The sequence below is a fragment of the Ranitomeya imitator genome, chromosome 1, assembly GCF_032444005.1.
Source record: "Ranitomeya imitator isolate aRanImi1 chromosome 1, aRanImi1.pri, whole genome shotgun sequence".
Classification (NCBI taxonomy): domain Eukaryota; kingdom Metazoa; phylum Chordata; class Amphibia; order Anura; family Dendrobatidae; genus Ranitomeya; species Ranitomeya imitator.
In genome coordinates this window covers 103,007,728-103,019,541 of record NC_091282.1, presented here as the reverse complement: position 1 = coordinate 103,019,541, position 11,814 = coordinate 103,007,728, and the positions used below count along the sequence as shown (strand labels likewise).

General features: G+C 46.1%; 1 protein-coding gene across 1 annotated transcript; it reads left to right on the top strand.

Moving 5' to 3' along the window:
- The first annotated feature begins 8,795 nt into the window (after positions 1-8,795).
- On the top strand, positions 8,796-11,482 carry HTR1A (5-hydroxytryptamine receptor 1A). Its single transcript, XM_069749311.1, has one exon. The coding sequence runs from the start codon at positions 9,454-9,456 to the stop codon at positions 10,681-10,683; it is 1,230 nt and encodes a 409-aa protein (XP_069605412.1). The 5' UTR covers positions 8,796-9,453; the 3' UTR covers positions 10,684-11,482.
- The last annotated feature ends 332 nt before the right edge of the window (positions 11,483-11,814 follow it).

Below are 11,814 nucleotides of genomic sequence, written 5' to 3'. Positions count from 1 at the left end.
GCGTTGGAGTGATTTTTTTTCTTTTATACCTGTAGATCACTAATGGAAACAAGAATCTGAAGTTTACTTCTACCACTTTATCTATGTTTGTTCCTTTCCCTTGGCTGAACTTGATGTACAGTATGACTTTTTTCAACCATATTAACTTTATCCAAGTATCTAATTCTATAGTCTATAGATAAATAGCTGAATTTAATTGGAAGTGTACATTCCAGAATACATATCTATCAAATTGCTAAATTTCATATGGGCTATAGGTTGATATCATTTAACCATAATCATTTACAGAATACACAACACCTTTCAGACAATTAGCAACATAGCACGATGTAAACCCAAGCCTGGCTGATACCAAGAAATTATCCCCCACAAGTGCTGTGTATATTTATTTTAGTTTATACATATTTCTAAAAATGTCTGATATCGGAAAGATAAATGCATAAACATCTGTCTCACACATATTTAACATTTCCTGCTAAATAGCAAGTAAAGATGCAAATGCCATGGGTTGCACATAATTTCGGGGGAACAGAAATAGCATGTTTAATGCCTTCTAGAATATAGGAACTGTAAAGGCAGACGAGCTGTCTTGATTTACATCTAATTTGCATCTCATTTGAACTCACGTTAACTTAATTATTAAATTAAAAGTATCCATTTCTCTAGTATATACACTGGAGACATACGGTTTACTAACAGATACATAATATCTACGGTATTTACAGAATCTGTCTACAAACCAAAGAACACTGCGCTAAGATGTCTGCAAACATTGAGTAAAGGAAAAGTAAACTGCATCACTGCTATATAGACTAATCTTATAAAATGAAGGTACTTAGCGCACAAAGTATCCACTTCATGAGTGCTCACCAGTCGCAACAGGGCAACAACGTCTGATGAAGCCGTTAACCGAATATTTACCAGACATGCCCCTCCAGGGCTTAAAGCCTACACATTTTAAAGGGAACCTGTCACCAGTAAAAAACATAGCCGAACACTGCGGGAAGAAAATGAACCTTATTCTTCCTGGACTTGGTCAGCCACCGCTCTGAAAATAGAATGTAATCGCGCCCCCAACACTGACTGACACCGGCCTTGCATTACAGAAGGCTGTCAGTCAGGGCCAAGGGCGCAATCACAGCCACAGTTCTGTATACTGAGAGTGGAGACTGAGCCATCACCGGCACCGCTCCAGTCACTGAAACCGGAATGCTGTCGGGGAGAGTAAAGTTAATTTCCTTCCTGCAGCGTTTGGCTATGTGCAGGTGCCGAGCACTTTTATAACATTACAGTGTGCCCGTAACGTCATGGTGCACTTTTATAGTTTACATTTTGGCGCCCTTTCTCTGGCCCAATCATATCAGACCTGTTCATGAGGAGAGATAACAAGAACCAATCAAGCAACAAAAACTCATTTAAGCTGTTGCTGAGGCCCCAGTCAGATTAACCTCTGATAAACTGAACTCTGATTAATGCACTGCCAGGTCTGTGACATTGTGCAACCACAAGCGTATGCTATCATTTGGATGTATGCAGGGCAACAAATGGAGCCTACATCGAACTGCACTAAATAGGTATGAAACTGGGAGAGTTTTTCTTTTATTAGTAGCAGATTCCACATTTCTATCATTTTTTTGTTGCTTTCCAAAACTGCACCATGACTTTACGAACAAACTGTATTAACCTGCAGATTAACCCCATACCTGCAGGTTAATATAATTTTGTCTGGTGACAGGTTTCCTTTAAGGGCAAGTAGGATCCAGCAGTATTTAAAAACAGCCCCAGGCTGATGGGAGGAAGAGCACTCAGCCAAATATGGAGGCAATCATCACCTCCAATAGTATAATGTAAAAGGCAAAAAACTATCTATCTATTATCTATCATCTATCTACCTATCATCTATAGTGTCTATTATATCTATCTATTATCTAATAATCTATCTATCCCATATCTATCTATTCATTCTATCTATCTATCTATATATCTATTATCTATCTATGTATCTATCAACTTTCTATCTAGCTATCTATATACACTGCTCAAAAAAATAATGGGAAAGCTTAAACAACAGAATATAACTCCAAGTAAATGAGACTTCTGTGAAATCAAACTGTCCACTTAGGAGGCAGCACTGTTTGACAATCAATTTCACATGCTGTTGTGCAAATGGAATAGACAGCAGATGGGAATTATTGGTAATTATCAAGACACACTCAATAAAGGTGTGGTTCTGCAGGTGGGGACCACAGACCACATCTCAGTACCAATGCTTTCTGGCGGATGTTTTGGTCACTTTTGAATGTTGGTTGTGCTTTGTCACTCGTGGTAACATGAAATGGACTCTACAACCCACACAAGTTGCTCAGGTAGTGCAGCTCATCCAGGATGGCACATCAATGCGAGCTGTGGCAAGGTTTGCTGTGCCTGTCAGCATAGTGTCCAGAGGCTGGAGGCACTACCAGGAGACAGGCCAGTACACCAGGAGATGTGTAGGGGGCCGTAGGAGGGCAACAACCCAGCAGCAGGACCGCTACCTCAGCCTTTGTGCAAGGAGGAACAGGAGAAGCACTGCCAGAGCCCTGCAAAATGACCTCCAGCAGGCCACAAATCTGCATGTGTCTGCACAAACAGTTTTAAACCGACTCTATGAGGATGGTCTGAGTGCTCGACGTCCACAGATGGGGGTTGTGCTCACAGCCCAATGCTTGGCATTTGCCACAGAACGCCAGGATTGGCAAATTCGCCACTGGCACCCCGTGCTCTTCATAGATGAAAGCAGGTTCACACTGAGCACATGTGACAGACGTTACAGAGTCTGGAGACGCCATGGAGAGTGATCTGCTGGCTGCAACATCTTTCAGCATGACCAGTTTGGCAATGTGTCAGTAAATGGTGTGAGGTGGCATTTCTTTGGAGGGTCGTGCAGCCCTCAATGTGCTCGCCAGAGGTAGCCTGTCTGCCATTAGGTACCGAGATGAGATCCTCAGACCCCTTATGAGACCATATGCTAGTGCGGTTGGCCATGGTATCCCTCAGAAGATTATCCGCCGCCTCATCAGGAGCATGCCCAGGCATTGAATGGAGATTATACAGGCACGTGGAGGCCACACACACTACTAAGCATCATTTTCTTGTCTTGATGTATTTCCACTGAAGTTGGATAAGCCTGTAATTTGATTTTCCACTTTGATTTTGAGTATCATTCAAAATCCAGACCTCCATGGGATATTCATTTTGATTTACATTGATCATTTTTATGTTTTATTGTTCTCAACACATTCCACTATGTAATGAATAAAGATTTGCAACTGAAATATTTCATTCAGTGATATCCAGGATGTGGGATTTTAGTCTTCCCTTTATTTTTTTTGAGCAGTGTATTATCTATCTATCATCTATCAATCATCTATCTATTATCTACAGTTAGGTCCATATATATTTGGACAGAGACAACATTTTTCTAATTTCGGTTATAGACATTATCACAATGAATTTTAAACAAAACAATTCAGATGCAGTTGAAGTTCAGACTTTCAGCTTTCATTTGAGGGTATCCACATTAAAATTGGATGAAGGGTTTAGGAGTTTCAGCTCCTTAACATGTGCCACCCTGTTTTTAAAGGGACCAAAATTAATTGGACAGATTCAATAATTGTAAATAAAATGTTAATTTCTTGTACTTGGTTGAAAACTCTTTGTTGGCAATGACTGCCTGAAGTCTTGAACTCATGTACATCACCAGACGCTGTGTTTCCTCCTTTTTGATGCTCTGCCAGGCCTTCACTGCCGTGGTTTTCAGTTGCTGTTTGTTTGTGGGCCTTTCTGTCTGAAGTTTAGTCTTTAACAAGTGAAATGCTGCTCAATTGTTCTGTTTTATTCTGTTCTATTGACAGCTTGGAGATAGAGGCATAGCAGGAAACACCTAAATGTCCTTCATATGACCTGGACAGAAAATCATTCTCTGGAAATAAATAGTAATGGAGGTTGTCCACTACTTTAAAACTGATGGCCTATCCTTGGGCTAGGTTATCAATGTATGATTGTTTTGAGTGTGACAGTCTGAACCCCTGCCAATCAGCTGTTGACTGGGATTGCCAGGAGTAGGTTTGATTCTTAGGATTTCTTAAGAGGTTTTCCAGTTTCTGTAAGTTCTAAGAGAAATTTCCTATTTTCAATACCTCTGCTAGTGGTTATTAAGGAAGTTGTCCACTACTTTAATACTGATGGCCTATCTTAGGGTGTACAATATCTGTCACTCCTGCTGATCAGCTGTTCTCAGTGTCGGTGGTGGCCGGAACTGCTGATCAGCGGGAGTGCCAGATATTGCACCCCCACCAATCAGACATTGATGACCTATCCTAAAGATAGGCCATCGATATTAAAGTAGTGGATGACCTATTTAATAACACCTAGCAGAGATTTTGAAAATAGGAAATGTCTATTATAAGTTACAGAAACTGGAAAACCTATTAAAGATATCTAAACACCAAACCTACTTTGAGAAACAAATGATAGCAATCCTAGTCAATTAATCCCTTAGTCACTAATTAGGGACCATTGTTTATAATATGGTTTATGGCAGACCATTATGTTTGATAGAATATTAAACCAAAAGAAACATATTTGAACCAGAACAGCAGCTGTCCCAGATGAAATCTAATTACCGGGCTCTCTGAATAAGGCCAGGATCACACATATGCGAGATACGGCCGAGTCTCGCAGGTGAAAACCCAGCTCTGGTGCCGGCACTTGGGCGGAGGGTGCAGCTCCATGTATTGCTGTGCGGCTGCACGCTCCGCTCCGGAGTGCCGGCACCAGAGGAGGGTTTTCACCTGCGAGACTCGGCCATATCTAACGTATGTGTGATTCCGGCCTAAGAAAGTTGCTGGAGATGGATGGGGTGTGGCACTGCTGGAGTACAGGAATGTGGCACTGCTTCAGCATAATACTATGACTCTGCTGGAGCACAGAAATGTGGATCTGATGGAGTGCTGGAGTGTGGCACTGCTGTACAACAGGAATGTGGCACTGCCTCAGCACAGGAATGTGGCACTGCCTCAGCACAGGAATGTGGCACTGCTACAGCACAGGAATGTGGATCTGCTGGAGTACAGGAATGTGGCACTGCTGCAGCACAGGAATGTGGCACTGCTGGTGTACAGGAATGTGGCACTGCTGCAGCACAGGAATGTGGCACTGCTGGAGTACAGGAATGTGGCACTGCTTCAGCATAATACTATGACACTGCTGGAGCACAGAAATGTGGATCTGATGGAGTGATGGACTGTGGCACTGCTGTACAACAGGAATGTGGCACTGCTGCAGCACAGGAATGTGGCACTGCTGGTGTACAGGAATGTGGCACTGCTGCAGCACAGGAATGTGGCACTGCTGGAGTAGAGGAATGTGGCACTGCTTCAGCATAATACTATGACACTGCTGGAGCACAGAAATGTGGATCTGATGGAGTGCTGGACTGTGGCACTGCTGTACAACAGGAATGTGGCACTGCTGCAGCACAGGAATGTGGATCTGCTGGAGTACAGGAATGTGGCACTGCTGCAGCACAGGAATGTGGCACTGCTGCAGCACAGGAATGTGGCACTGCTGCAGCACAGGAATGTGGATCTGCTGGAGTACAGGAATGTGGCACTGCTGCAGCACAGGAATGTGGCACTGCCTCAGCACAGGAATGTGGCACTGCTGCAGCACAGGAATGTGGATCTGCTGGAGTACAGGAATGTGGCACTGCTATAAAACAGGAATGTGTCACTTCTGGAAAACAGGAATGTGGGACTTCTGGAAACAGGAATGTGTCACTGCTGGAAAACAGGAATGTGGGACTTCTGGAAACAGGAATGTGTCACTGCTGGAAAACAGGAATGTGGCGCTTCTGGAAACAGGAATGTGGCGCTTCTGGAAAACAGGAATGTGACACTGCTGGAAAACAGGAATGTGGCACTGCTGGAAAACAGGAATGTGGCACTGGTGGAAAACAGGAATGTGGCGCTTCTGGAGAACAGGAATGTGGCACTGCTGCAGCACAGGAATGTGGATCTGCTGGAGTACAGGAATGTGGCACTGCTGCAGCACAGGAATGTGGATCTGCTGGAGTACAGGAATGTGGCACTGCTGCAGCACAGGAATGTGGATCTGCTGGAGTACAGGAATGTGGCACTGCTGCAGCACAGGAATGTGGCACTGCTGCAGCACAGGAATGTGGCACTGCTGCAGCACAGGAATGTGGATCTGCTGGAGTACAGGAATGTGGCACTGCTGCAGCACAGGAATGTGGCACTGCCTCAGCACAGGAATGTGGCACTGCTGCAGCACAGGAATGTGGATCTGCTGGAGTACAGGAATGTGGCACTGCTGTACAACAGGAATGTGGCACTGCTATAAAACAGGAATGTGTCACTTCTGGAAAACAGGAATGTGGGACTTCTGGAAATAGGAATGTGTCACTGCTGGAAAACAGGAATGTGGGACTTCTGGAAACAGGAATGTGTCACTGCTGGAAAACAGGAATGTGGCACTGCTGGAAAACAGGAATGTGGCACTGCTGGAAAACAGGAATGTGGCACTGGTGGAAAACAGGAATGTGGCGCTTCTGGAAAACAGGAATGTGGCACTGCTGCAGCACAGGAATGTGGATCTGCTGGAGTACAGGAATGTGGCACTGCTGCAGCATAGGAATGTGGATCTGCTGGAGTACAGGAATGTGGCACTGCTGCAGCACAGGAATGTGGCACTGCTGCAGCACAGGAATGTGGCACTGCTGCAGCACAGGAATGTGTATCTGCTGGAGTACAGGAATGTGGCACTGCTGCAGCACAGGAATGTGGCACTGCTGCAGCACAGGAATGTGGATCTGCTGGAGTACAGGAATGTGGCACTGCTGTACAACAGGAATGTGGCACTGCTATAAAACAGGAATGTGTCACTTCTGGAAACAGGAATGTGGGACTTCTGGAAACAGGAATGTGGCACTGCTGGAAAACAGGAATGTGGCACTTCTGGAAACAGGAATGTGGCACTGCTGGAAAACAGGAATGTGGCACTGCTGGAAAACAGGAATGTGGCACTGCTGGAAAACAGGAATGCGATGCTGTTTGAACCTTGGAATATGACAGTGCCATAGAACAGAAAGGTGGCACTGTCTCAGCACAGCAATGTAGCACTGCCTCAATACAGAAATGTGGCACTACTGGAGCACAGGTGAGTGGCAATGTGACACTGCTGGAGCACAGGAATATAGCACTGCCCCAATACAGTATTGTGGCATTAATGGAGCATATGAATGTGTCACTGATGGAAATGTGGCCATGTGGTACTGCTGGAACACGGGAATGTGACACTGCTGGGACACGGGAATGTGGCCATGTGGTACTGCTGGAACATGGGAATGTGTCTCTGCTGGGACACGGGAATGTGGTACTGCTGGAACACGGGAATGTGACACTGCTGGAACACGGGAATGTGACACTGCTGGAACACGGGAATGTGACACTGCTGGAACACGGGAATGTGACACTGCTGGGACACGGGAATGTGACACTGCTGGAACACGGGAATGTGGCTATGTGGTACTGCTGGAACACGGGAATGTGACACTGCTGGAACACGGGAATGTGACACTGCTGGAACACGGGAATGTGACACTGCTGGAACACGGGAATGTGACACTGCTGGGACACGGGAATGTGACACTGCTGGAACACGGGAATGTGACACTGCTGGAACACGGGAATGTGACACTGCTGGGACATGGGAATGTGACACTGCTGGGACATGGGAATGTGTCTCTGCTGGGACACGGGAATGTGACACTACTGGAACACGGGAATGTGACACTACTGGAACACGGGAATGTGTCTCTGCTGGGACACGGGAATGTGACACTGCTGGGACACGGGAATGTGACACTGCTGGGACACGGGAATGTGACACTGCTGGGACACGGGAATGTGACACTGCTGGGACACGGGAATGTGACACTGCTGGGACACGGGAATGTGACACTACTGGAACACGGGAATGTGACACTGCTGGAACACGGGAATGTGACACTGCTGGAACACGGGAATGTGACACTGCTGGAACACGGGAATGTGGCTATGTGGTACTGCTGGAACACGGGAATGTGACACTGCTGGGACACGGGAATGTGACACTGCTGGAACACGGGAATGTGTCTCTGCTGGGACACGGGAATGTGACACTGCTGGAACACGGGAATGTGACACTGCTGGAACACGGGAATGTGTCTCTGCTGGGACACGGGAATGTGACACTGCTGGAACACGGGAATGTGACACTGCTGGAACACGGGAATATGACACTGCTAGAGCACCGGTCTGTGACAGTGTTGGAGCACAGGAATGTGGCAATATGTCTCTGCTGGGGCACAGGATTTTGGCACTGCTATAGTGTAGGTTAGTGACAATGCTTGAGCACAGGAATCCACAGTCCTTATGGCGCAATCTCTGCTCTATTTATTTTGGACGAATTTATATTTGATATTAATCACAGGAATCATCACAATTTACTATAACTTAGTGTTTCGCGGCCATAATATCCGCTAGTAGAACTGGAAGGGGAAGGCACATTTCAGTAAATATCTCGTCATATTTAATCCATCCTAATCTGAGTAAATAATGTTATGGAAACCTCAGATCTTGCATAATCTGCGTGCACGGTATACGACAGCCGCCGCCGACCCTACTTCCCGAGCTGGCCTGTAGATGGCGCCAAACTCCCTTCCAGGCAGCGCTGCTGTCCACGGTCCTGGACCGGAGCAGCGCCGAATACTACGAGCAGCAGCAAGTGTCATCTGAGCTGATATTTCGGGAGGGATATAAAATGGCAATGAGCGGGGCACGCAATCCGGGACTGGGAATGAAGGATGCAGGCTAGGCATCCTGGAAGCGAGCTGCCTGCCTTGTGGGCTGCAATAGATGCCAGCAGGAGCCGGTGTTTGCTCTGTGCAGTGTGGGAGTAAACTTTAGGACGAGCTGCTGGTGATGTGCGAGCGCATACAATGAGCGATCGTATGGGAAGAGGAGCACACACCAGTGCAGAGCTCCAATCTCCAGAGCTCCGCCTCGTGCAAGGACCTACACTACAACCCCAGCACAGTAAGCTGGTGGAGTTCATCTAGTGGCAGGATCGGGACTGGACCGCCTGTCATCCTCCTCTTCATCTGCAGCCGAGGGTCCTGGAGTCCTGCGCCCCCTGTAAAGACTGCCATTCCACTCTGCCCCCGCCGCCAATGATTCGCCGAGCCAAGAAGCGCAGATTGGAGTGGTACCCATCACCTCTGAAACTATGCCCGATCTGAAGAAGAAGAGCAGGAGCGGAGGAATCCTTCCACCCAAGGTGAACTAAGTCCTCACCCTGGCCCCGTCCTAGCCCTCCCTCTTAGGACCACCAGGTCTTCTCCTCACCGTTGGGATGGATGCTTTTAATAACACTACCTCTTCGGACTACTCTTTGGAAAAGAGGAATGGCACCAAGTTTGAGGAGGTAGCCCTCAGCTACCAAATCGTCACTTCTCTCTTCTTGGGGACATTGATCCTATGTGCGATTTTTGGCAATGCCTGCGTGGTGGCAGCCATAGCTTTGGAGAGGAATCTTCAGACAGTGGCCAATTATCTCATAGGTTCTCTTGCAGTCACCGACCTGATGGTCTCAGTTTTGGTGTTACCCATGGCGGCACTGTACCAAGTACTGAACAAGTGGACCCTTGGACAGGTAACCTGCGACATTTTCATTTCTTTAGACGTTTTGTGTTGCACCTCTTCCATCATGCACCTGTGCGCCATAGCTTTGGACCGGTACTGGGCTATCACAGATCCAATAGACTATGTGAACAAGCGGACCCCCAGAAGGGCTGCTATTCTCATCAGTCTCACCTGGGCTATAGGCTTCTCCATATCTATCCCACCAATGCTGGGGTGGAGAACCCACGAAGACAGGTCTGATCCCGACGCCTGTAAAATCAGTGAAGACCCCGGTTACACCATCTACTCCACGTTCGGGGCGTTCTACATCCCTCTGATCCTCATGTTGATTCTGTATGGTAAGATCTTCAAAGCAGCCAGATTCAGAATAAGGAAAACTGTGAAAAAAACTGAGAAAAAGAAAGTGGCTGACACTTGTCTGTCTGCTTCCCCGTCCATCATACAGAGGAAAAGCAATGGGGAACCCAGCAAAAACTGGAAGAGAAGTGTAGAACCCAAGCCAAGCTCCTGTGTGAATGGGGCGGTGAGGCACGGGGAGGATGGAGCTGCCCTGGAGATCATTGAGGTCCACCAGTGTCCTAACTCCAAAGACCACCTGGCACTGCCAAACCACTCCAGCGACACTCCATCTCCAGCAGACAAGAAGAACGACAAAAGCGCAGAAGCCAAAAGGAAGGTGGCACTAGCCAGGGAGAGGAAGACTGTCAAAACTTTAGGGATCATCATGGGCACCTTCATTTTCTGCTGGTTGCCCTTCTTCATCGCCGCCCTGGTTCTACCCTTTTGTGAATCCTGCCATATGCCACACTTGCTATACGACATCATAAACTGGCTAGGCTACTCGAACTCGCTCCTTAACCCCATCATCTACGCTTATTTTAATAAAGATTTCCAAAGTGCATTTAAGAAAATCATCAAGTGCAAATTCTGTAGGCAATGAGAAGAGATTTCTCTCCCCCCCCCCCCCCCCCCTTCTGTTGCTTTTGCCTTGTTTCATTACCAAGCCCATCATTTTTATTTTTATTTTTTTCAATTTTTTTTTTATTTGTGTCCTCGGAAGCCTTGATGAGATGCCCAACTAAGGGTTAATGGGCTCTTGGGGTTGGACCAAGGCTTCTATGTTTTGAACTAAATCGATCCTTGTTCAATGGCTGCCATTATTTCAATGTGAAATCTATAGACTGTATATAAATATATCTTGGATATTTTTTCATGGCCACTGATGGCAGTGGGGTAATGTTGAATTAGTCTTCTGAAACTATTTGCACAGGACAAGGGGCTGACAAACTGTTGGTTACTGTAACTCAATGTGAATTTCACCCGGCAGCTGAGTGTACAATGGTACTGATGGTACTGATGGTACCGATGGTTCTGACACACAGCTGCCATTATGTAACAACTTTTCTTTTCTTTTTTTTTTTCCAGTTTTTTTTTTTCTTTTGCATTTTGAGAGAGGGGGGGTGATGGGGCTTTGTAGATCTTGTCTTGAAAGTCCCATCCCCCCGCCTCAGATTCTTCTAATAAATCATCCTATGCATACACTGGACTGTCTATAATTATTTTTGAACGAAATAAGATTGTCAAACAAAAAAAAAAAACCAGAGAAACTCTAGAACAGTGAGTATTGTATGTAGACATGTAATTATGGCCTGAATGTACAGTATTAATTCTTCGCAATATTCGCTGGTGATGATACAATTTCGCAAGTTTATTGCAAATAAACTTTGCCTCGCAGTGCAAAAAAATAAAAAAAATCTCATTTGTCTTGTGTATTAACCCCCCCTCCCCCCATGCAAAAAATGGTGATATAAAGGGGGGGTGGGGGAGTTCTATAATGAAATGAGCAGTGTGTGGATTGTAACAACTACTGATGTAGCAGAGCTGAATTTACTTAACTGTTTAGGAATCAGGATGGCTTGCTTGTGCAGTGTAATCGGCAGTCCTATGTAAAAGCACATAATGGCAATCTGTCTCTCTGCGTTTGGAGACTATGGGAAGTGCAGGTTGTATACTTGGACAGTCTGAGCACATTAACCCCTTGTGACCTCTTTCTCACTGACTGTCGATGTTA